We start from the raw sequence: 22,173 nt of genomic DNA on the forward strand, positions 1-22,173 counted from the left end.
TGAGTTTTGTTTGCTCTTTTTCTAGTTCCTTTAGATATAAGTTAGATTGAGATTTTTCTTATTTCTGGAGGTAGTCCTGTATCACTATAAATTTCCCTCTTTGGGACACAGTTAAAGCTGTTCTAAGATTTTTGACTGCGTGTTTTCATTTACATTAGTCTCCAGGTATTTAAAACATTTTCTCTGTGAATACTCCATTGACCCATTGGTCATGTAGTAGTGTTTTATTTAACCTCCATGTATTTGTGTTTTCCATTTTTTTCTTGTTATTGATTTCTAGTTTCATACCATTGTGGTCAGAAAAGATGCATGATATTATTGAGTCTTGCACTGTGGCTTAGCCTATGATCTATTCTGGAGAGTGTCCCATGTGCACCTGAAAAGACTCTCTAACTTGGTTTTTGGATGGAATCTTCTGTATATGTCTAACTGGTCTAACATGTCATTTGAAAGACACTGTTGGAGCACCTGGGTGGCTCAGTCAGTTGAACATCCATCTCTTGATTTCGGCTCAGGGCGTGGTCTTGGGGTTGTGAGATCAAGCGCCGCATTGGGTTCCATGCTCAGCTGGGAGTCTGCTTGAGATTCTTTCCCTTTGCCCCTGTCCCTGCACTCTAGATTTATTCATTTATTTTAGAGATAAAGACACTGTTGATTCCCTCTGGTGTATATTTCATTTCAGTTATTATATTCCAAACTCTTTTTGTCTGTTGGCAGTTCTTCCACTCTCCTCTGTAGTGTGGTAAGCTTCTTTATGACCATTATTTTTAATTCTTTATCAGGTAGATGGATTATCCTCATTTTATTTAGTTCATTTTCTGAGGTTTTGTCTTATATTCTTTTATTTGGAGCATATCCCTTTGTCTCCTCACATTGCCTTTGTGTTTATTCCTATGAATTAGGCAGAACAGCTACTTCTAACATTGAAGGGATGGTCTTGTGTAAGGTCATCTGTGTAGACTGTGTGTGTCCAGTGACTGGGTGGTTGGAGTTGTGGGTGGCATGGGTTTGGTGGTCCTGGGGCACTCCATGCTGGGGCTTCCTTAATGGGATGGCTAGAGGTGTAGTGGGCATGGGCCAGGGTATTCCTGTGACTCCATGAAAGAGTGCCCTGGCAGGATAGCTAAAGCCAAAGTTGCTACAGACTGAAGTGTGCTGGAGTTCCTTGCTTGGAGGGCACCACCTAACCTAGTGGGTTAGGTGGAAGCAAAGAGGGGTGCAGGCTGGGATGTCCTGTGCACTCTGAGCAGGGGCTGCCCTAGTGGGGTAGCTGGAGCCTAGCGGGGTAGCTGGAGCCATGGTGTAACATGGTCTGGGGCATCCTGTGGTGATCCATACAGTGGGTGCCCTGACAGGAGAGCTGTATCTGAACTGGGTGCATGCTTGGGTATCCTTGAATGTTTAGTACATGGGATGCTGTGGCAGGGCAACTAAAGCCAGGGCTGGTGTGGGTTAGGTTGTCTCAGCACATTTGGTGCAGGGTTTGCCCTGGTCAGGTGGCTACAGCTGAGGCAGGGTACAGACCAGGGGTTCCTGGGATGTTCTGTGCAGGTAAGTCGTGAAACTCTTGTGCTAGGGATGTCATATGTAGCAAGAATTAGGAGATAAAAAAGTGTGTGCCTGGAGTGTTCCACAGTATTTTGTGCTTATGTCACCTTGACAAGATGGCTGTAGCTGTAGCGAGTGCTGAGCAGGGGTGTCGTGGTGTGTGGCATGCTGGAGGCTGCCTTATTTGGATGGCTTGGTCTGGTATGGGCTAGAGGCCAGGGGCTCACTGAGTCAGTAGGCTAGCTAGGATGTCTGGACTGTATTCCTGTCCATGCTAACAAGGTGGAGAGGGAACGTAAACAGTGGTGTTCACCAGCACCTCCAATGAAGAGTTCTTGCTGTTTGGTGGTGGTAGGGCTGGATTCTTTATAGGCTGGTTGCTTTTAATTTGTGGCTTTCTGTGCCCTAGGGCAGATGAATCTGCTCACAGTACAAGCAATGGGGAGGGATAGTACTATCCCTCCCCATTGCTATTCAGTGTTGGGACTGTGGGTTATCTTCATTAATAGGTCTTCAACTCTCTTGCAGTTACGTGGTCTTTTGTGCAGAAGCTGTTCAGTCAGCTCTCACTTCTTCAGGAGGAATTGCTCTACAAATAGGTTTATATTTGGTGTGTCTGTGAAGGAGATGAGTTCATGGTCTTCCTAAGCCGTCATCTTGGACTATTCTCCAGTGGTATTTTTAAATTTCTCTTTCTGCTACTACATTATTAGTATATAGAAATGTAACACATTTCTGTATATTAATTTTGTATACTGCAACTTTACTGAATTCATTTATCTGTTCTTTGGTGGAGTCTTGGGTTTTCTATAATTAGAAAATATGTATTTAAGATATGTGATAGCTTTATCTTCTTACTAATTTGGGTGTCTCCCCCTTTTCTTTTCTGATTGTTGCAGCTAGGATGTCCACTATTATGTTGAAAATTGGCAAGAGTGGATCATCTTGTCTTGTTCCTGGTCGTAGGGGGAAAGCTTTCAGGTTTTCACTTCTCAATATGATGTTGGTTGTGGGTTTTTCATATTTGGTTTATCATGTTGAGATGTGTTCTCTCTAAACCCAATTTGTTGAGTGATGAATGGATGTTGCATTTTGTGAAATGCTTTTTCTGCATCTCTTGAGGTGATCATGATTTTTAGTCTTTCCTCTTAATGTGAACTATCACATTGATTTACTTGTGAATACTGAAGTGTTTTTTCTTTCTGCAATAATCCCACTTGATCATGATTTTTTTAATGTATTGGTGAATTCAGTTTGTTAATAATTTATTCAGCATTTTTTTTTGCATCTATGTTCATCAGATATGTTGGCCTGTAGTTTTTTGGTAATGTCTTTGTCTGGTTTTGGTATCAGGCTAATACTGGCCTCACAGAATATATTTGGATAGTTTCCTTCCTCTTCTGTATTTATGGAATAGTTTGAGAACAGGCATTAATTCTTGTTTAAATGTTTGTTGAATTCCCTATGAAACCATCTGGTCCTGGGTTTTTGTTGGTAGTTGTTTGATTACAAGTAATGAAATTGAATGGGTAATCAATCGGTCAGTTCATATTTACTCCCTGATTTAGTTTTAGAAGATTATATGTCTCTAGGAATGTATCAGTTTCTTCCACATTGTCCAATTTGTTAGTTCTTGTAATCCTTTGTATATCTGTGGTGTTGGTTGTTATTTCTTTTCATTCTAGATTTATTTGGGTCTTGTCTTGATGTGTCTGGGGGAAGGTTTATCAGTTTTGCTTATCTTTTCATTAATCAGCTCTTGCTTTTATTGCTCTTTTTCTTTTTTTAGTTTTTTTCCACTCTAATCTTTATCCCTTGCTTCCTTCTACTAGCTTTGGGCTTTGTTTTCTAGATCCTTTAGGTTGAGATTTCTCTTGTTGCTTGAGATTGCTATAAACTTCCCTGTTAGAACTGCTTTGTCTGTGTCCCAAAGATTTTGTACCATAATGTTTTCATTTATTTTTTTCCACGAATTTACTTTTTTTTTTTTTCCATTGACCCATTGGTTTAATACCATGTTGTTGAGCATCTGTATTTGTGTTTAGTTTTCCAGTTCTTGTAACTTATTTCTAGGTACTGCTGTGGTTAGAAAAGATGCTTGATATGATTTCAATCTTCTTAAATTTATTGAGATTTGTTTTGTGTAATATATGATCTATCCTGGAGAATGTACACTTGAAAATGTGTATTCCACTGTTTTTGGATGGATATATCAGGTCTATCTGGTGTAATGCTGCTTAAAGCCACAGGATCTTTATGTTAAAGGAGGATAAAGCTACCTACCTCATCTGTGTTCTGAAGATTAAATCTTTATAAACATATCTACATATATATATATGTGGACACCTAAATAAATAAATGTATATAGTAGCACTTTACCTGGATCTTCATACATATTTCTGGTACCATATTGTGAGGGGAAAAAAAAACCCAATGCCTAAAGGTATGTATGGTCATGGTGGCATAACTGAATTCAACTGTAGGCCTCATTTTATGTATATACTTACATATTTGTGTGCAAATTATATTGAACTATCATCTTTGACATACAGGCTTCTCTTCTTTTGTAGGTAGTGGATGTAAGTAGAGAGGGCAAAGAAGAAGTATTCTATGGGCCAACCCTCCCTTTTGCTTCCAATGGAATAGCTGCATGCTTCCTTCCAGCTCCATATTTCACGTGCCCTAACCTTCAGACTCTTCAAGTGCCTCATCACAGAATTGGGACCATCTGAAAGCCAATGCTTTGTTAATGACTCTCATGAACAGAAGAAAAAGGAAAGCTTCACCTTTGGATACTGGGCATGAAAAGACTCAATGCTTCCTTGTTTTGTTTTATACGTCTTATATTCAGATAAATATTAGCAAAAAAAATGAACAGTTTTCTAAAATACATTACTGAAAACTCCTGTCACCCTTCTCTTTGTGTGTCAATATACAATATATATGACTTTTACTGTGGTGTAGCTTAATGCCAACTTAATGGTCCATAATTGTTCCATGGGTCTTTAAAGCCTTCTTGGATACTTTTTCTAAATCAGTGCTGTCTAGGAAAACAGGAATAATGTTAGTAAGGAATTTATTTCACAAGTACTGTCATCAATGGTCTTTTAAAAAAAGATTCAGTAGTTAATCCCCTTACTACTTAAACCTGGGTTTGTAATTTTTCTCTTAAAAAATTTAACATTATCCAGCCCCACTCAGTATAGACTCAGCATTATGACATCATAAAATTTTAAATGCCGTATTTTATTCAAGGTAATACGAATAATAGTACACCAGAACAGCAGTTGGAATATCCATATTTTTCGACTTGGTTAATCTGTGACCCTGGGCAAGGTGCTTACCTTTCAGTACTTGTTTTCCCACTTTTTAAGGAGGATAATTATTGATTTCCGTATTAATTCAGAAGAATTTTGTGAAGAGTAGGCAAATGCTCTCAAGTACTTTGCTTAAGAAAAAAAGTTACTCAAATTACAAGGTATTTTACTGTCTTTAGAACTTTGGGGAGATTATTTTTGAAATATTTACTAAATAGAACTTGAAACACATACTATGGGATAAATGATTCTGAAAAGCACGAGAAAGAGATGCTAATTAGGAAAAGGGGAGTTTACCAAAGACAAAGATTCCCATGTCTGTACAAAAAATTCTTCAAATAATTTAAAACTCTCGTTTAAACTCATTTAGTGAAAAATGAAAAATGACATTTAAGCTAAAAAAAAATTAGTTGTACTAATTTTGGCACCATAAAGTGCTCTGACATAAATCTGAACCTAGACTTGGTAATTCTAATAGAAATTTTTCCACTTTGTTAAAGGTTATGTCAATCTTGAGCACTTGTGGGATTCTTTTCCACCACCAATACATATTTTATTACTACAAACTTTTAATAATGCATAAGAATTCTTATTTAGGTGAGGTTTTGGGATTTACTTTGTCTATAGCAAAGTATGTATATAAAAAATAAAAATCACATTTGAAAATAAATTCAAGAAGTATGATTTTTTTCCCTTTTCCTAACCTTGTTAGGATCTAAGCCACCTTTACTAAAAAGGAAACTTTACTGTTTTTTCCTTTGGCATAGTTTAATTATTCAGCAATCCTTATCTTACAGGAAACTGTCATTTTATTCATGGAAACACTTTTGGTAATCAGAAGTGAATGAAAACATAAACCCTTTTTAATCCTAAATACAAAATTCACTAACTTTATACATTGTTATACCCAAAAATTTTAATTTCCAAATAATAATCTGGTTATTCAAGGTTAAAGAACAGAAGGAGAGACTAGTGGTAAAGGGAAAAAAAAAAAAAGTAAATAAAAAGCCTCCAAGAGATTTAGCCAAAAAATCTTGAATAATTTTACAACTCTGAAAAGTGCAAATTGATACTGTTCATTGATATCAAAGAGTCTCTTTAAAAGGTATAAATCATGTAAACTAAACATTTTAAATACCTTACCAAGTCAGGAAAATGACTCCAGTATTTGAGACAGCTTTCAACAAGAACCTAAGCAAGAAGTATTTCAGGGGCGCCTGGGTGGCACAATGGTTAAGCGTCTGCCTTTGGCTCAGGGCGTGATCCTGGCATTATGGGATCGAGCCCCACATCAGGCTCTTCCTCTATGAGCCTGCTTCTTCTTCTCCCACTCCCCCTGCTTGTGTTCCCTCTCTCGCTGGCTGTCTCTATCTCTGTTGAATAAATAAATAAAATCTTTAAAAAAAAATTTCAGATTTACTAAAATTTCTATTTGACAAATGAATTTACTTCCAGCTGTTTTTACCTTATAAAAACCATTTCATTTGTAATCCCAGATCCTATATCCAATGAATGAAAGGGAAATGGTCTAAAAATAAGCTTGCCTGACTAATAATGAAAAGGTTGCCTGAGCTTACTGATATTTTCTATATAGATTTTTCTAACTATTCATTTAAAACAAATTGGCATATTATCAAACCTCTTCTTGGTGAACTTTAAAGTGTTATTCACTAACATTACAAAATTGAACTCAGAGAATTTTAAAGTTTTGCATAGTTTTTGAAAACATCTTTTATGCTGTAGCCAGAGAATAGAATCTAAAGTACAAAATTCCTCTCCAAGGAAAAATAAAATGCAGAACACTTATTAGATCATTTTCCTCAAATTATTAATAATAGCTAATAAAAATTCTATTAAACTATGGTTGGTCATATAAACCAAATTCCATTGAAACTATTCAAATATGTATTTTCCATTTAAGTGAGCTATCCTATAGTAATCTTCCATTTTTACTCTTCAAAATTATAGACCATATTCTATTTATAATCTAAATTTCCATTAGAAGATCATAAAACTTCCAACACCTTAAACAGCACTTCAAGACTTGACTTTACAAGAGAAGACAGCACCACATAGATATTAGCAGAATGTTCCTTTGTATAAAAGCCAGCAAAGACATTAATCTCTTAATGTAAAGTGCAATGAAATTCTTTTGATACTTCATAACAAAATACCTATTAGGTTATGATTAGGATATTTTTCCCACTTTTTCTCTTCATATTTTCCTCACAGTTTAACCACATGTATATTGTATCTCTTTCAGCTACTGCAATAACTGAAAAACTCTCTATTGTTTTACCACAGAGTATAAAAACAGGAATAAGATAGAAATTATTCCTCCAGGTAACATATTCATTTTTTATTTTGGTTTTCAAATAGCCAATCTGTCATAAAAAAGAATAATCACGGACGCAGTGTAAATTATATACATTAAAAAGTTATATATTATTATAGGCATAATTAACTTATAAACATGAATATATAATAAGAATGGCCAGAATCTTTCTGAAAGCACAATTCACAAATGCAATAAATTGGATAACTATTAGCACACCAAAAACTTTAATAAGCAGATTATTCAGTTCTATTCATGAGGTACTTATTTTGGTAACCTTTGCAATATAGATTATCACAGAATCAAAATACAAATCTTAGATCTTATTAAATATGTGAAAAAATATGCTAACTTTGCTAGCTTCGCAAACCAACTGTTTTAAGCAAACAAGGCACAGTATTTATATTGGCACACTATACACTTGACTGACAAGGTAGTATTTTTAACCCTAGAAGGAGTAGGTCCAGGAGATCAGTTTTTGGAAAATGTAAGGTTTACAAAAAGTCTATAGGATTTAGGGAAGATAGGTTTCCTAGAGGCTTTTCCCAATTGCAGAACCTTGTCAAATTTTTATATAACAGATAATCTTAACAAAGGGAGTAAAAATAAAAACTGTCAAAGATTCTGTTAAAGTACATACAATTCTTTAAGAAGAAAGTAGTTTTAAAAATTTGTGATGAAGCATGGAAGAAGATAATGGGTAAAAAACACACACACGATCTACAGACATGTATTTTTTTTTATATATATATAGATGCCCAGGTAGAAAAAGTGAAATATGCTTAAGAAAAAATATACTAGGAATAGATAAAGATATAAAAGTTTTAAAGTATGAAACTCTTCTAATGCAAATGAATTCAATACTGAATGATTTTTGTACAGAGATCATATTCCATGTTTTTTTACTCCCCCATGAAAACCTAATTAAATGTTCAATTAAAATTTAAATCATAACCAAATCTGAATGTCTAATAAAGTCCTTCTATCACCGTGTTGTCCTTCAATCATCTCTTTTACATTCCATCTGTATATTTTACAGAAATTATTTGACTGGAATACTCATGTATCTAGAATATTTTAACTGTCTTCCTATTTCAGTGTTTTAAAGTTAGGTTTCTAGAGAAGGGGTGGTATTTTATGCTGGCAAACTGAATGAGGCTCAGGGTGAACATGGTATGCAGATGTTCTAAGGTAGTCTAGTCTCCTGCTTGAAGGGTTTGAATATCAGCTTAACTGACACTGGGAAGTAAGGGGACATCCTTGACTAGAAAAGTAACAAGAGGAGAGTAGTATTTTAGGAACACTAATGTCAAAACTGTGTGAGGTTAAATTGCAGGAAAGGAGATCAGAGATAAGGAGATAAGAAAGAGATCAACAACACCGAACAGAAAAGACAGTTGGGATGCACGGGATCGCAAAAAGAAAATTGCAAAAGCCCATACTGGTGATCAACTAAAAGTGGGGAACAAGTAAGAATCCAAGTTGCTTCTGAAGTTTAAAGACTAAATGACTTAGGAAAATAGCGTCTTCCCTGGGTAGAAAAGAAAGGCAGGAGGTAGTTTAAAATAGGCAACAAGCACAGCTTGACATGTTGCTTTGAGGTTTCAGGAGGATCCAAGTAAAGGGGTTGAGAAAGAAATTAGCAGTAGAAATAGATTTTAGAGATAAAATTATGACCTAGTGTTATCAATTCACTACTGGAAGAATGTTGAAGCAGAGCGAGTGAAGGGCCAGATTTTACCACTGGGCATAAGAAAGAACATGAAGATGCTTTCAAAGTACAGTGTGTGGGAAGGAGCTGTATCACTAAGGAAGGGCAGAGAAGATAAAGGAAAATGCAAATGTCAGGCCAAAGAACATGAGAAAGGAGACCATAGTCTCAGATTTCAGCAAAAGAGAATGGCTTACATTACAATGGGAGAAGCAGCAGCCCTAGAGATGACAGGCTATTTAGGGGAATAAGTGATGGGTCAGTGAAGATTTTCAAGGAAATGAAGTGAGTCAAAATTTTTTTTTCTTCAATGAAAAAAACAGCATCTTTAAAATTTTACTTATAAACACGTTTATACACATATACAAGTATTGTCAGTTTTTTTTGTTACTGATTTTTAAAGTACAAACTATTTACTCTTAGTGTCTACAGATATATACCCTAATGCATGATTCAGAAGCAGCTTTTCTCAGCCTTTAAACATTTCATATTCTAAGGAGTGAGAGTCTCAAAGATATCAATCCCACTTGGAAAATAAAAATATATATATACATATATACACATAAGTAACTCCTTTAAAAGCATCACCTTAAACAGATTAAACTTCATTTGCTGAAACTTGCAAAGCAAGTTTAATAAATCACTATCATAATGAAAAGAAACTCACTGCTATGAAGTCTATTAAGTAACCTTAAAGAGGCTTTTATTCATTCTATTTGTTGATGTAATGATAGTTGACCTGGGAGGGGGGGACAGACTATCTGTATGTCATGAAAACCCTGGGGAGGGGGGGATAGACTATCTGCTTAGAATTCACAGATAAAAGTTAGGAGAGGACTAATAACTAGAGTTCACTGACTGTAATATATTTCATTTTGAAAGATACTTTTTGAGCCAGAAAAGGGAGGACCCAGAAGAAGCATGATAAAGACTAGAGTCCCCAGAAGAAAACAGTTACTTCAAAGTTGGCAAGCATGACATGTAAGACAGAATCTGAAAAAAAAGATCATTCATCTAGGACATATTAGAGACAGAGGAACAAAACTGAGAGGTGTTCTTTACATTTGTGCATGAATAATTAGTAATCATGTCTGTATGCCTCAAATAGAACACATGTCACCAATATATTTTCACATACATTATTAAACTGATTGTTCCCAGAACGCTGTGAAAGAGAATATTATTCCTTTTTCTCCATGGAGAAACTGAGGCTCGGCAAGGTTAAGTAACTTGCTCAAGTTCACAAACCAGAGCTGGGTTTGAGACCCACGTGGGTTCCCAACACCAGGACTGGAGTTCTTTTACCAAATAATGCTCACCACAAAAAGAAGTCAAGGACAGGAGCCCAACTGGTAAAATAAAAATCTGGATGAAATAGAGAGTTGAACTAAACTGGTTCCCTGTAAACATATAAGATGCTAAATTATAAGAGGCTCTAACTGAAGAGCAAGGAGATAAATCAGCTGACTTCTCAGACCTCTTCTGTTAATTTGTAATCTTAAGATTTTTCAGAATATTATTTATTATCTTTTCTTTTTTTTTTTTAAAGATTTTTTTATTATTTATTCGACAGAGATAGAGACAACCAGCGAGAGAGGGAACACAAGCAGGGGGAGAGGGAGAGAGAAGCAGGCTCATAGCAGAGGAAGCCTGATATGGGGCTCGATCCCATAACGCCGGGATCACGCCCTGAGCCGAAGGCAGATGCTTAACCGCTATGCCACCCAGGTGCCCCTATTTATTATCTTTTCTTAAAAGCTCTTACTTATCCTTCCCCTTGATACATCTTTTCATAAATTTCCCAAAAGAAGGATAACTGGAGAAAAAAAAAATCTGGCAATTGTTGGAACCTAAGCATAACCACTGCTGGTTTAAATTTAAAACATTTTACATACTATCTGTATATTCATTTAGCCAGACTCAGCCTCATTCCTCACAGAGGTAAGTGGGCTGGGTATTTAACTAGCTACACACATGGTATAACAAAAGATGACAAACATACATCCCATCTCCTGAACCCTCCTTTCATAAAACCACCATAGAAAAGTCAGGTAATTTAAAAACAAACGTACTAAAACATGCCTTGTAAGAAATAAACACAAATCACTAAGGCAAAAAGTCATATTATAGTGACAAGTCCCTGGATCACCCAGTACAGACCTGCTTCATAGACATACACAGAGACACTCCCAGTTAGAAAAAAATTAACTTAGTTCAACTAACACTCTTCAAAAAAGAATGTAATTTTGCCAACTTCCAAAGATATTATAATACACTTATTTAACTTTTATTTCCTTATATATGTACTTTATACTTACAGGTATGTGAGGAAAAAAATCCTATAAAGTATTTTCAACAGAACATTATACAATTGCGGTGCAAAGCAGCTTCAGATAGTTATAATGAATAGAGAGGGCAAAGCACAAAATATATTAGGTATTATCACTCTCCAGTCTCTGCATTTCATCTTGTCCCACTTGTCCTAGGTGAGATAAAAGTTTGCTATAGGCCTCCCTGTTTAAGAAAAAGGAAAGAAGGTAGATATATTTATTACTTTTCTGTAATTTTTCATTTAAGTATTTACAAATTGAGCCTACCTGAATGTCTGTCTACGCACATGTGCACCCACACCCACTCTATATGATTAAAGTACTTTGATTCTTTAACAAACTTGGAACATATGGATTCTCATGAGGGCTGACTCCTCCAAAACAACCTATTTAGGAACTACAGGTCTATTTCCATGGTGCTGCATTATTTCACACCGTCTAGCACAATCTGAAATTAGATTGTAAGCCTTCATGAAAAAAAGCCCCATTACTATTTTTGACCCAAATCCATATTATCTAATTGGATCACTCTTCTTAGTCACTGGATGCACAGGATATAGTTGATGCAGTACATCAAGCAAACCTCAAACGGTAGATTTGCTACCATGGATTTTATTACAAAAACAAGACACCTGAGGCTCTAAAGTCCCCTTCCCAATGAAGAGCACTGAATGTGTTTTGACCAATAGCGGCACTGCTGAAATCCATAGCTTTCTAAGGTGCTCACTTTGAAAAGAACAGTATGTGAATGGTTATGTCAATCATAGTATGGAAACATTCATCAACTTGAAGAACACATCCAAAATTTTTAGGAATGGGAAAATAAGCCATCTCCAGAAAACGAATCTAGATTTTTATAATCATTGCCCAAAGAATGTAATCAAATGATCCGAACATACCTTTGTGCAATATTTCTGCCAAGGCCCCATTTCCGCTCTGAATCCTTCAGAGACTGAGTGAGGGTAGAAAGCAAGTCTATAACAACCCGCTGGTCCAATGCTGCTACTGTTTCTAAAATGCCGTAAATCTGATAATCGTATCTCATACCATAATCCTGGATAAAATGCCTGAAAGTAATCAAGTTACACAGGATTACTTCTGGGGAAGTTCCTTGGGCTGGTATCTATATGATGATCAGCTGTAACCTGAATGCAAGAAAGACCATTTCACATAAGATTACCTTAAAAATCCAGATGCCCTATGAAGACAATTTATAACACTTAAAAATAAAGGGCAGAAATGGCTTATTTCAGTGCGACCAGAACGATGGCATTAGTAGGAAAAGGGAAGAGTTGGGATCCCAGGAGGGAGAACAAGGAGGAAAATCTAGTTCCAGGGACTTTGTTGCTATTCCTTGCGTGTCAAAATCTGAGCAGTAAGGACGTGGAAAAAGTGAGTCCAGTTTCCTAGGTATTTCTTAGTTCTTCATATTTCTAGATAAATCATACAATATTTTTATGAGAAAAGCAAGTTATTCATAATATATATTTTTATATTCCTTAACTGGAGATTTTAGTCCCACAAGAGGCTTTTATTATAAGAATTGTATGTTTTAACCCTGCAATTTCCACTCTACCCCAACAAAATAACAGCCACCTAGCTTAATAAATTGTACATAACAAACATTCAATCTTCATTTGTATAAAATCCTTCCTCTTAGGGTTTTACAGGGTTTTTTAATTTTTTTCTTCTTTGGGGGGTTTCACAGTTCTTACAAATCCACTATTTATTTCATGTGATCACAATTTAAATACATTGTAACCAATGGACAAGTGCCAATGATGTGGTAAGAAACAGACTGAGGAATCACAGATCCAACACAGAAGAAAATGGACCCTGTTATTTATCACTGTACTGCTAGGGCAGAGATACGTATAATAAAAGTGAACTGGTAGAAATTGTGAGACATATTTAAAAATCCTGCTATAACAGAAAGACTCTAGAGGAGGCAAGGCAGGGAACGATGACAAAACACAAAACACAGGCAACATCCCTCCAGCCGCATTACTATTCTGGGGAACCAACATCACATCTACTCCCAGACAGTCTATGCTTCACAGATGAAATACAATGAAGCCTCTGGGTCTACAGTATCTAAAGCAGGTAAGAAAACCAGTGACGTACTTCTGCACTAGATCCCGAGTGACATGTTTAGCAGCTCTGAGGGCCTGTGCACCTGTCATCATGACCCACATACCCCCATTTTGTCTCTTCAATACATGCAGGAGTCTTCATCACCAAATTCTCAGGTGAATTTAAGTCAGCTTGCTCATCTTCCTCCCTGGTACTTTTGTCTTTTTTACTAGAACAACACAATGTAACAAAACTATGGCCAAAAAAATATAATAATTGAAATACTATAACAAGTAGTAACACATTATGTTTTGGATAATTAGTTATTTAAAAAACATGTTGGCTGTCAAATGGCTGGCAATAGTCCCCTTGCCAGTTGGCATATTTTCCAGTTACCTAAACACAGAAGTCAGCTGGGCGGCAGGTTCTCCCTCTGACCCCACTTGGCAGGCTTTAACCATATATTGCAGGTTCTCTGTGGCCAGCCTTTTAACTAGGAGGAAAAATTATAGCATTACACACTGTGTCTGAATTGACCATCTGGATCCTCATTTTTATGAACACTTTTAATTTAGAAAAATATGTTGTTTTCTTAAAGTTTATACAGCTTTTTTTATTATTTTTCAAAATGAAATAGTTATGAGTTTTTGTTTTGTACTGAAGTATATCTCCCTATCTCCTTATCTCCCATTTTAAGAAAATATAAAAAGCTTAAGTCTATTTTTTACAAGCTGATAACTGAAAAAATACATGTGAAGATAGGTCTTAGAACCCAAATTCAAAAACATTTTATCATTCTAATTCTGCAAGCAGTACATACTGACAAAAGATAGCATTTAATCATTCAGCTGAGTTACAGACAAGCAGATTGATTTTTTAAAATTCATAGGCACATTCCTCCCACTCTCTAACAAATTAGAAACCACCAACAATTTACCTTCACTCAAAATTAGTCAGATATATATATTTATACACACATACTTAAGTCAACTATTTCTGATGCTGTCTTCCTTTCAAAAAGGACAGCAAAGTTACAAAAAGAACATTTGTATTCTTTAAATATTTAACCAAGTCATTTGAAATTGTGCATTTGTACATAAAAATGGAAAAAATATAAAGTAGGAAAATAGAAAATTTGGTATGTGCCAAATGCTACTAAATTTTTGTTATGTTGTTTTTGGCTAATTAAATATAAGCTGGAGAGAAAGTGCTTTGTCTAAGAACAAAAAATAATTCAGAAACTCTTAATCTATATATAGCAGGAGAATAAAACAGGATACATATGAACTTCAATTAATATGTACTTAGTAATGTTCTCTATGGCATGAGGATGGTGGATAAAGAAGATGTAGCATACTTGTCTTTATTGAACAAATAACTCCTCATATTAGATATAGTTGTGAAATCAGTATAATTGGTTCTTCTTAAAAGACATTTCCTTGAAAAACTCCAAAAGCTCTTCTGTGGAAAAAGTACCAGAATATGAAGAAATAGCCTTCACAGATAATAGTAAGTCTTGGGTTTCTTTATTGTAACAGTTTTATTGAGGTATAATTTACATATCATAGAAACCAATCTTTTAAAGTATATAATTCACTGGTTTTTAGAATATTTGTAGAGTTGAGAAGGGATCGCTACTATCTAATTTCACGGCAATTTCATCACCTCCCCAAAAAACTTTATACTCTTTAACAGTCATTCTCCACTTTCTTCTTCCCCCAGCCCCTGGCAACCACTAATCTATGTTTTGTCTCTATGGATTTGACTCTTCTGGAAATGTCATATAAATAGAATCATATACCACGTGGTCGTCTTCTTTTTTTAAGATTTTATTTATTTGAGAGTGAGAATGTGCATGAACGGGGGGAGGGGAAGAGGGAGAGAGGGAAAGAGAATGTCAAGCAGATTGGGTGCTGAGCGTGGTGCCTGACATGGGGCTCGATCTCACGACCATGATATCATGACCTGAGCCCAAACCAAGAGTCGGATTATGAACTGAGCCACCCAGGCACCCTTCCATGTGGTCTTCTGTGACTGTCTTCTTTAGCATGATGTTTTAACGTTCATCCATGTTGTAGAATGCATCAGTACTTTATTTCTTTTGAAGGCCAAATAATATTCCACTGTATAGATATACCCCATGGTGTTTATCCATTCATTGGTGGATGGACATCTGGGTTGTTTCCATTTGGAAGCTTTTATGAATCAAGCTTGCTATGGTTCAGTGTTACAGGTGTTTTTTTTTTTTTTTAATAAAACTATTTGCCATCTTTATTTAATTGAACTTTTGAAAAAAACTGAGTTTTTTAGTTTTTCTTTACACTAACAGCTTTATTGTCAAATAATTCACATTCTATACAATTCACCCATTTAACACGTAGAATTCTATGATTTTTAGTATAGTCACAGAATTGTGGAACCATTACTACAGCCAATTTTAGAGTATTTTCTTTACTTTGCAAAGAAACCTGATAGTCTTTAGCTATCACTCTTTATTTTCTGATACACCCTAAAAGCAATCCCAAATCTACTTTCCATCTCTACAGATTTCATATTCTGGACATTTCATATAAATGGAATCATATAATATGTGGTCTTTTGTAACTGGATTCTTTCACATAGAATAATGTTTTAAAGTTCATCCATGTTGTGTAGCATGTAGCAGTACTTAATTCCTTTTTATGGCCAAATAATATTCCATTTTACAGGTATATCACATTTAGAAAAATCCATCTGTCAGCTGATGGACAGTCTACCTTTTGGCTACTATGAATAATACTCCTATAAACATGAATAAACAAATTTCTGTGTGGACATATGTTTTCATAAATCTTGGGTATGTACCTAGGAGTGACATTGCTAGGTCATAGAGTACCTCTCTGTTTAACCATCTGAGGAATGACCAGACTATTTTGCCAAGTGTCTATACTATTTTACATTCCCAATAGCAGTAATTGAGGGTTCTGATTTCTCCATGTTTTTGCCAAACCTTGTTATTAGCTGACTTTTTCCATAATAGCCAACCTAGTGAGTATGAAGTGGTATCTCACTGTGGTTTTGATTTGCATTTTCCTGATGGCTAATGATGCTGGGCACCTTTTCAGGTGCTTATTAGCCATTTGTTTTATTCTTTGGAGAAATGTCTATTCAAATTCTTTGCCTACTTTAAAATTTTTTTATGACTGAATTATAATAGTATAATATATTCCAGGTAAAACTTCCTTATCATATAAATGATTTGCAAATATATTCTTCCATTCTGTGGGCTTTTACTTTCTTGCTTGTCCTTTGAACCACAAAAGTTTTTAATTCAGATTAGTCCAATTTATCTCTCTTACCTTATGCTTTTGTTGTCGCATCTAAGAAGTCATTGACAAATCCAAGGTCACGAAGATTTACTACTATGTTTTTTTTCTATGAGTTTTATAGTTTTACCTCAGACATTTAGGTCTATGATCTTCTTTGAGTTAATTTTTGCATATGGTGTGAAGTAAAGGTATAACTTCATTCCTTTGCATGTGGATATCCGTTTGACGTGGCACAATTTGTTGAAATACTATTTTCTCAGCACAGAATCATCTTGGCACCCTTGTCAAAAAAAAGTCTATTTACCGCAGACATGCGGGTTTATTTCTGGACTCCCAATTCTAATTCATTGATCTATGTCTATCTTTCTGCCAGTACCACACTGTCTTGATTACAGTTGGTTTGTACTAAGCTTTGAAATTGGAAAGTGTGTCTTCCAACTTTGTCCTTCTTACTTTTTAAGACTTATTTGAGAGAGTGGGAGAATATAAGTGGGGGTAAGGGGACAGGGAGAGGGAGAGAATCTCAAACAGACTCCTCACTGAGCATGGAGCCCGATGTAGGACTTGATCTCCTGACCCTGAGATCATGACCTGAGCTGAAACAATGAGTCAGATGCTCAACCAACTGGGCCGCCCAGGGTGCCCTGTTCTTTTTCAAGATTGTTTCGGCTATTCTGGAGTTACACTGTATTTGTAGATCAGTTTGGGGAGTGTCACTACCTTAATATTACTTCTGATGTATGAAAAGGAATTTTTTCCATTTATTTAGATATTCTCTAATTTCTTTCAATAATGTTTGGTAGTTTTCAGATCTTAAGCTTGTATTTTTCTTAAATTTATTCCTACCTGGGTTTTTAAAAAATGCTATTGTAAATGGAATCATTTTCTTAATTTTGTTTTCAGATTTTCATTGAAAGTATATAGGAATGCAATTGATTTTCGTGTCTCGTTTTTGTATCCTGTAATCTTGCTGAACTTATTAGTTCTAATACCTTTTATTAGAGTACTTAGGATTTTGTATATACAAAATCAGATCATCTACTGATAGGGATAGTTTTACTTCCTTTTCAATCTAGATGCCTTTTACTTAGTTTTCTTGCCCTGAGTAGGACTTCTGGTTCAATATTGACTAGAAGTGGCAAAAGTGGACATCCTTGTCTTGTTGCTAATGTTAGGGGAAAAGCATCTAATCTTTCACCATTAAGTATGATGCTAGCTAGGATTTTCGTAGATGTCCTGCATCAGACTGAAGCAGTTCTCTCTATTCCCAGTCTGTCATTACATAATGTCCCCTTTTATTCCTTATTGTTCCGAAGTCTTTGTTTGAAATTAATACAGCTACTACAGCTTTGTTTTGAATTGTGCTAGTATTTTTCTCATCCCTTTACTTTTAATTTATCTGTGTCTTCACACTCAAAATAGGTTTCTTTTGGGTAACATATAGTTGGGCTTTGTTTTTATCCACTGTCAGTCTCAGTCATTTAACTGGCTTATGTAAATCATTCACGCTTAAAATGATTGAGATTGCTGGATTAATATCTACCACACATGTAAGTTTTGGGGGTGGCAGTTTGCTCTATGACTTCAACCCTAATGCACTGAAGAAGAGCTATTTTCAGTCTGTTCAGATTTGTTTGCTTGTTGTGAGGGTGAGAGTGAGGACTTTCAAGCTCTTTACATGTTGAAGTGGAAACCCAAAATCCTCCAAATATTACTACTGAACTGTCTTTTTCTCCATTTCTCCCCGTTTTTTCTTCTCATATTTTGGTACTCTCTTGTTAGATGCACATTTACAGTTGTTAAATATAGTGATCCTTTTATCATTATAAAACACCTCTAATTCTAGGTAACGACTTTTTGGTCTAATGTCTATTTTGTCTGATCTTAATACAGCTACTCCAGCTTTCTATGGTTTTAGCTTCCATGATGTGTTTTTTCTTTCCTTTTACTATTTTAACCTTTGAATCTAAAGTATTTCCTGCATATAGAATATAGGTAGATCTTTTTATTTTGATCTGTTCCAATGATCTCTACTTTTGATTAGTTCAGTCCTTTCACAACTATTGTTACTGTAAATATAGATGGATTCACATCAGTCATTTTACCTTTTGTTTTCTAAATGTCTTGGTTTTTGTTCCTCTCATCTCCTTTACTGCTTTTGTTCTGCATTACGTGCATATTTTAAAACATAGCATTTTAATTTCTTAAATGATTTTTCATTGGTTTTGAATTATTTTCTTAGGAGTTGCTCTAGGCTTACCATGTACATCTTATCAGAGTTTCAGATTTACACAAATTTCATTCCAGTGAAATACAGAAACATTACTCTTATATAACTCTATTCCCCTTTCCCTTTTTTGTGGTATTATTTTTATACATATTATCTTTGCAAATGTTACAAACCCAACAATGCCTAGTTATTTTTATTTTACATAATTTTATGTCTTTCAAAAAAGCTAAAGAAAAAGAGAAGTAAGGAGAGCAAGTCTATATTTTCGCTTTTGTGACACTAACCTTATTGATCATTTCTGGTTCTCTCATAATTGTTCCTGTCTATTCGAGTTATCATCTGGAGTCATTTCCTTAGCCCAATACAGCTTTGCTCCCACCACCTCCTTTGTACCGATACTGGTAAATATACTGCATTTCCATGTTATAGGCCCAATCATACATTATGTACATAGCACTTTTTTTATATATATCATTTTATACAACTGCTTTTTAAGCCTATTAAGAGAATGATGGTAAAGAAACATGTATTTATGCTGTCTTTTACAATTACATAATTGCCTTACTGGTGTTCTTTGTCTTGTGCGGGGTCACTTGACTTTCATTCTGAAGAATCCATTTATTTATTTATTTATTTATTTATTTATTTATTTATTTATTATTTTTTAAAAGAATTTCCTTTTTTATAAGGCCGGTCCACTAGCGGGGTCACTTGACTTTCATTCTGAAGAATTTCCATTTATTTATTTATTTATTTATTTATTTATTTATTTATTTATTATTTTTTAAAAGAATTTCCTTTTTTATAAGGCCGGTCCACTAGCAACAAATTCTCAGTTTTTATCTGGGAATGTTTTTATTTTATCTTCATTTTTGAAAGGTAGCAGTTTTGCAGAATAGAGGATTCTTGGCTGACAGCTTTTTCTTTGATCACTAAGTGTTACCCCACTGCCGCTGGCCTCTGTTAATTCTGCTGAGAAGTTAGCTGTTGACCTATTCAGGGTTCTGTGGTAAACGATGAGTCATCTTTCTCTTGATGCCTTAAAGATTTTCTCCTTGCCTTTGACCTTCAGCATTTTTACCATGATGCATCTCATTGTGGAAATTTTGAGTTTATCCTATTTGGAATTAGCTGAGCTTCCTGAATGTATAGGCTACTGTTTATTAATCAATTTGGGAAATTTTCAGCCATTATTTCTTCAAATATTTTTTCTGCTCTTTTCTGCCCTCTTCTGGCATTATATATATGATGGTGCACTTAATGGTATCCCACATTTTTCTAAAGCTCTGTTCATTTTTCATCATTTTTTTTTCAGACTGCATAATCTCTAGTCATCTATCTTCAAGTTTGCTAATTCTTTCTTTTGCCAATTCAAATCCATTAATGAGCCCCTCTAGTGAATTTTTCAGTTCAGCTCTTGTACTTTTAAACTTCATAATCTCCGTTTTTTTTTTTAATAATTTCTGTCTCTTTACTGATACTCTTTATTTGATGTGACAGTGTCATCATACCTTCCTTTATTTTGTTAATGATGCTTTTCTTGAGTTCTTTGAACATACTTATAATGGCTACTTTGAAGTCTTTGCCTATTAAATCCAGGATCTGATTGCTCTCACTGGCAGTTTCTGTTGCCTGCTTTTTTCCCCAGTATATGGATCATACTTCTCTTTTTTTTTTTTTAAAGACTTTATTTATTTATTCGACAGAGATAGAGACAGCCAGCGAGAGAGGGAACACAAGCAGGGGGAGTGGGAGAGGAAGAAGCAGGCTCATAGCAGAGGAGCCTGATGTGGGGCTCGATCCCATAATGCCGGGATCATGCCCTGAGCCGAAGGCAGACGCTTAACCGCTGTGCCACCCAGGCGCCCCCATACTTCTCTTTCTTTGCCTGTCTTGCAATTTTTTGTTGTTGAAAGTTGGACATTTTTTAGTGAAGTCTACTTTTCCCCCTTCTCTCCCCCTGGTGTAAAGCCTCTAACATTGCCCAAAGCTGGTATAACCTCCGCTCTAAGACAGTGGTTTTGACAGGGTCCCTCTGTCCCTTTCTCTGACCACACTCAGCTGTGAAGCTCCACTAATCAAAGCTGATAACTCTATTGTTTTTTTATAATGCCCAGGGGCATAAATTCGTTATAGACTGATCTACCAAGTTCAGGCTTTTCTAAAGAGACAGCTGCTGTGGGCAATGTTTGAGATTTGTTCTGATCTAAGGGCTCTTTCCAGCTGTCTCTTTTACCATTCTCTCACCAAACTAGACTGTCCATAGATCAGCCTATATATCCAATGACTCTATTATTCTCCTATCTATTGCCTATCACCACAAACTCCACTGTTGTTGACAGCACCCTTAAGCTTCAACTTTTTCACACTGATTTGCAAATGAAGTCGGTTCCTTTGGGAGAGATTCAAGAGTTCTTTGTTCTATGGTCTGCTTCTCCTCCCTCTGCCTCTACCAGGAAGAAACTCAGAGGCATGGGTCTGGTGTTGGGGATGGGACAATGGTGCCCACTATTTGTTGAGTGACATACCCACTGCAGGAACTGAGTACTTGTGGAGGAGAGGCAGAAGCCCCAGGCATCCTCAACTTGCTTCACTTGGCAGGGAATTCACACCTTTAAGCTGTGGCAAGGATGACTGGTGCCCCAGTATTCTCAGTGGTGTCATACTTAGTGTACTGCATCCATTGCATGAGTGGGGGCTGAGGGAAAGAACAGAACCCCCACCTCTCAGCCACACTTGCCTGAAATATAACCTCAGCATCACGTAGCTTGAGGGCAGGATGAGAAATATTGATATCCTGCCTCTCACAGGATGATAGCCTTCCTACTGGTAGCTGGGGAGAGAAAAAGCCCTATGTTCTTGGATCTACCAGTCTGGAGTAGTTTCTTTTTCTTTCTTTCTTTCTTTCTTTCTTTCTTTCTTTCTTTCTTTCTTTCTTTCTTTCTTTCTTTCTTTCTTTCTTTTCTTTCTTTCCTTTCTTCTTCCNTTTTTTTTTTTTTTTCTTTCTTTCTTTTCTTTCTTTCTTTCTTTCTTTCTTTCTTTCTTTCTTTCTTTCTTTTCTTTTCTTTCTCTTTCTTTCTTTCTTTCCTTCTTTTCTTTCTTTCTTTTCTTCTTTCTTTCTTTCTTTCTTTCTTTCTTTCTTTCTTCTTTCTTTCNTTTCTTTCTTTCTTTCTTTCTTTCTTTCTTTCTTTCTTTCCTTCCTTCCTTCCTTCTTTTCTTTCTTTCTTTTCTTTCTTTCCTTCTTCTTTCTTTCTTTCTTTCTTCTTTCTTTCTTTTCTTTCTTTCCTTTCTTTCTTCTTTCTTTCTTTCTTTTTTTTTTTT

General features: G+C 35.5%; 2 protein-coding genes across 14 annotated transcripts in view; one reads left to right on the forward strand and one right to left on the reverse strand.

The window, feature by feature from the left end:
• The window catches only part of KLHL32 (kelch like family member 32), a 254,933-nt gene extending 250,360 nt beyond the window's left edge, over window positions 1–4,573 (forward strand). For all 11 annotated transcript variants that reach the window (XM_034670849.1, XM_034670848.1, XM_034670851.1 and 8 more), the window contains one exon: window positions 4,119–4,573. In XM_034670849.1, the coding sequence (XP_034526740.1) occupies window positions 4,119–4,280 (162 nt within the window). In that variant the 3' untranslated portion in view covers window positions 4,281–4,573. The remainder of the gene's footprint in view (window positions 1–4,118) is intronic.
• Window positions 4,574–10,541: 5,968 nt separating this feature from the next.
• MMS22L (MMS22 like, DNA repair protein) overlaps window positions 10,542–22,173 on the reverse strand; it is a 125,884-nt gene continuing 114,252 nt past the window's right edge. For 2 of the 3 annotated variants that reach the window (XM_034670847.1, XM_002925178.4), the window contains exons 23-25: window positions 13,711–13,807; window positions 12,141–12,308; window positions 10,542–11,425 (exon numbers count right to left, since the gene is read on the reverse strand). In XM_034670847.1, coding sequence (XP_034526738.1) covers window positions 11,344–11,425; window positions 12,141–12,308; window positions 13,711–13,807 — 347 coding nt within the window. In that variant the 3' untranslated portion in view covers window positions 10,542–11,343. Of the gene's footprint in view, window positions 11,426–12,140; window positions 12,309–13,710; window positions 13,808–22,173 lie in introns of those variants that run through there. The other variant, XR_004628574.1, reaches the window with a different exon arrangement.

This window comes from Ailuropoda melanoleuca, chromosome 10 (assembly GCF_002007445.2).
Source record: "Ailuropoda melanoleuca isolate Jingjing chromosome 10, ASM200744v2, whole genome shotgun sequence".
In the NCBI taxonomy this organism is placed as follows: Eukaryota; Metazoa; Chordata; class Mammalia; order Carnivora; family Ursidae; genus Ailuropoda; species Ailuropoda melanoleuca.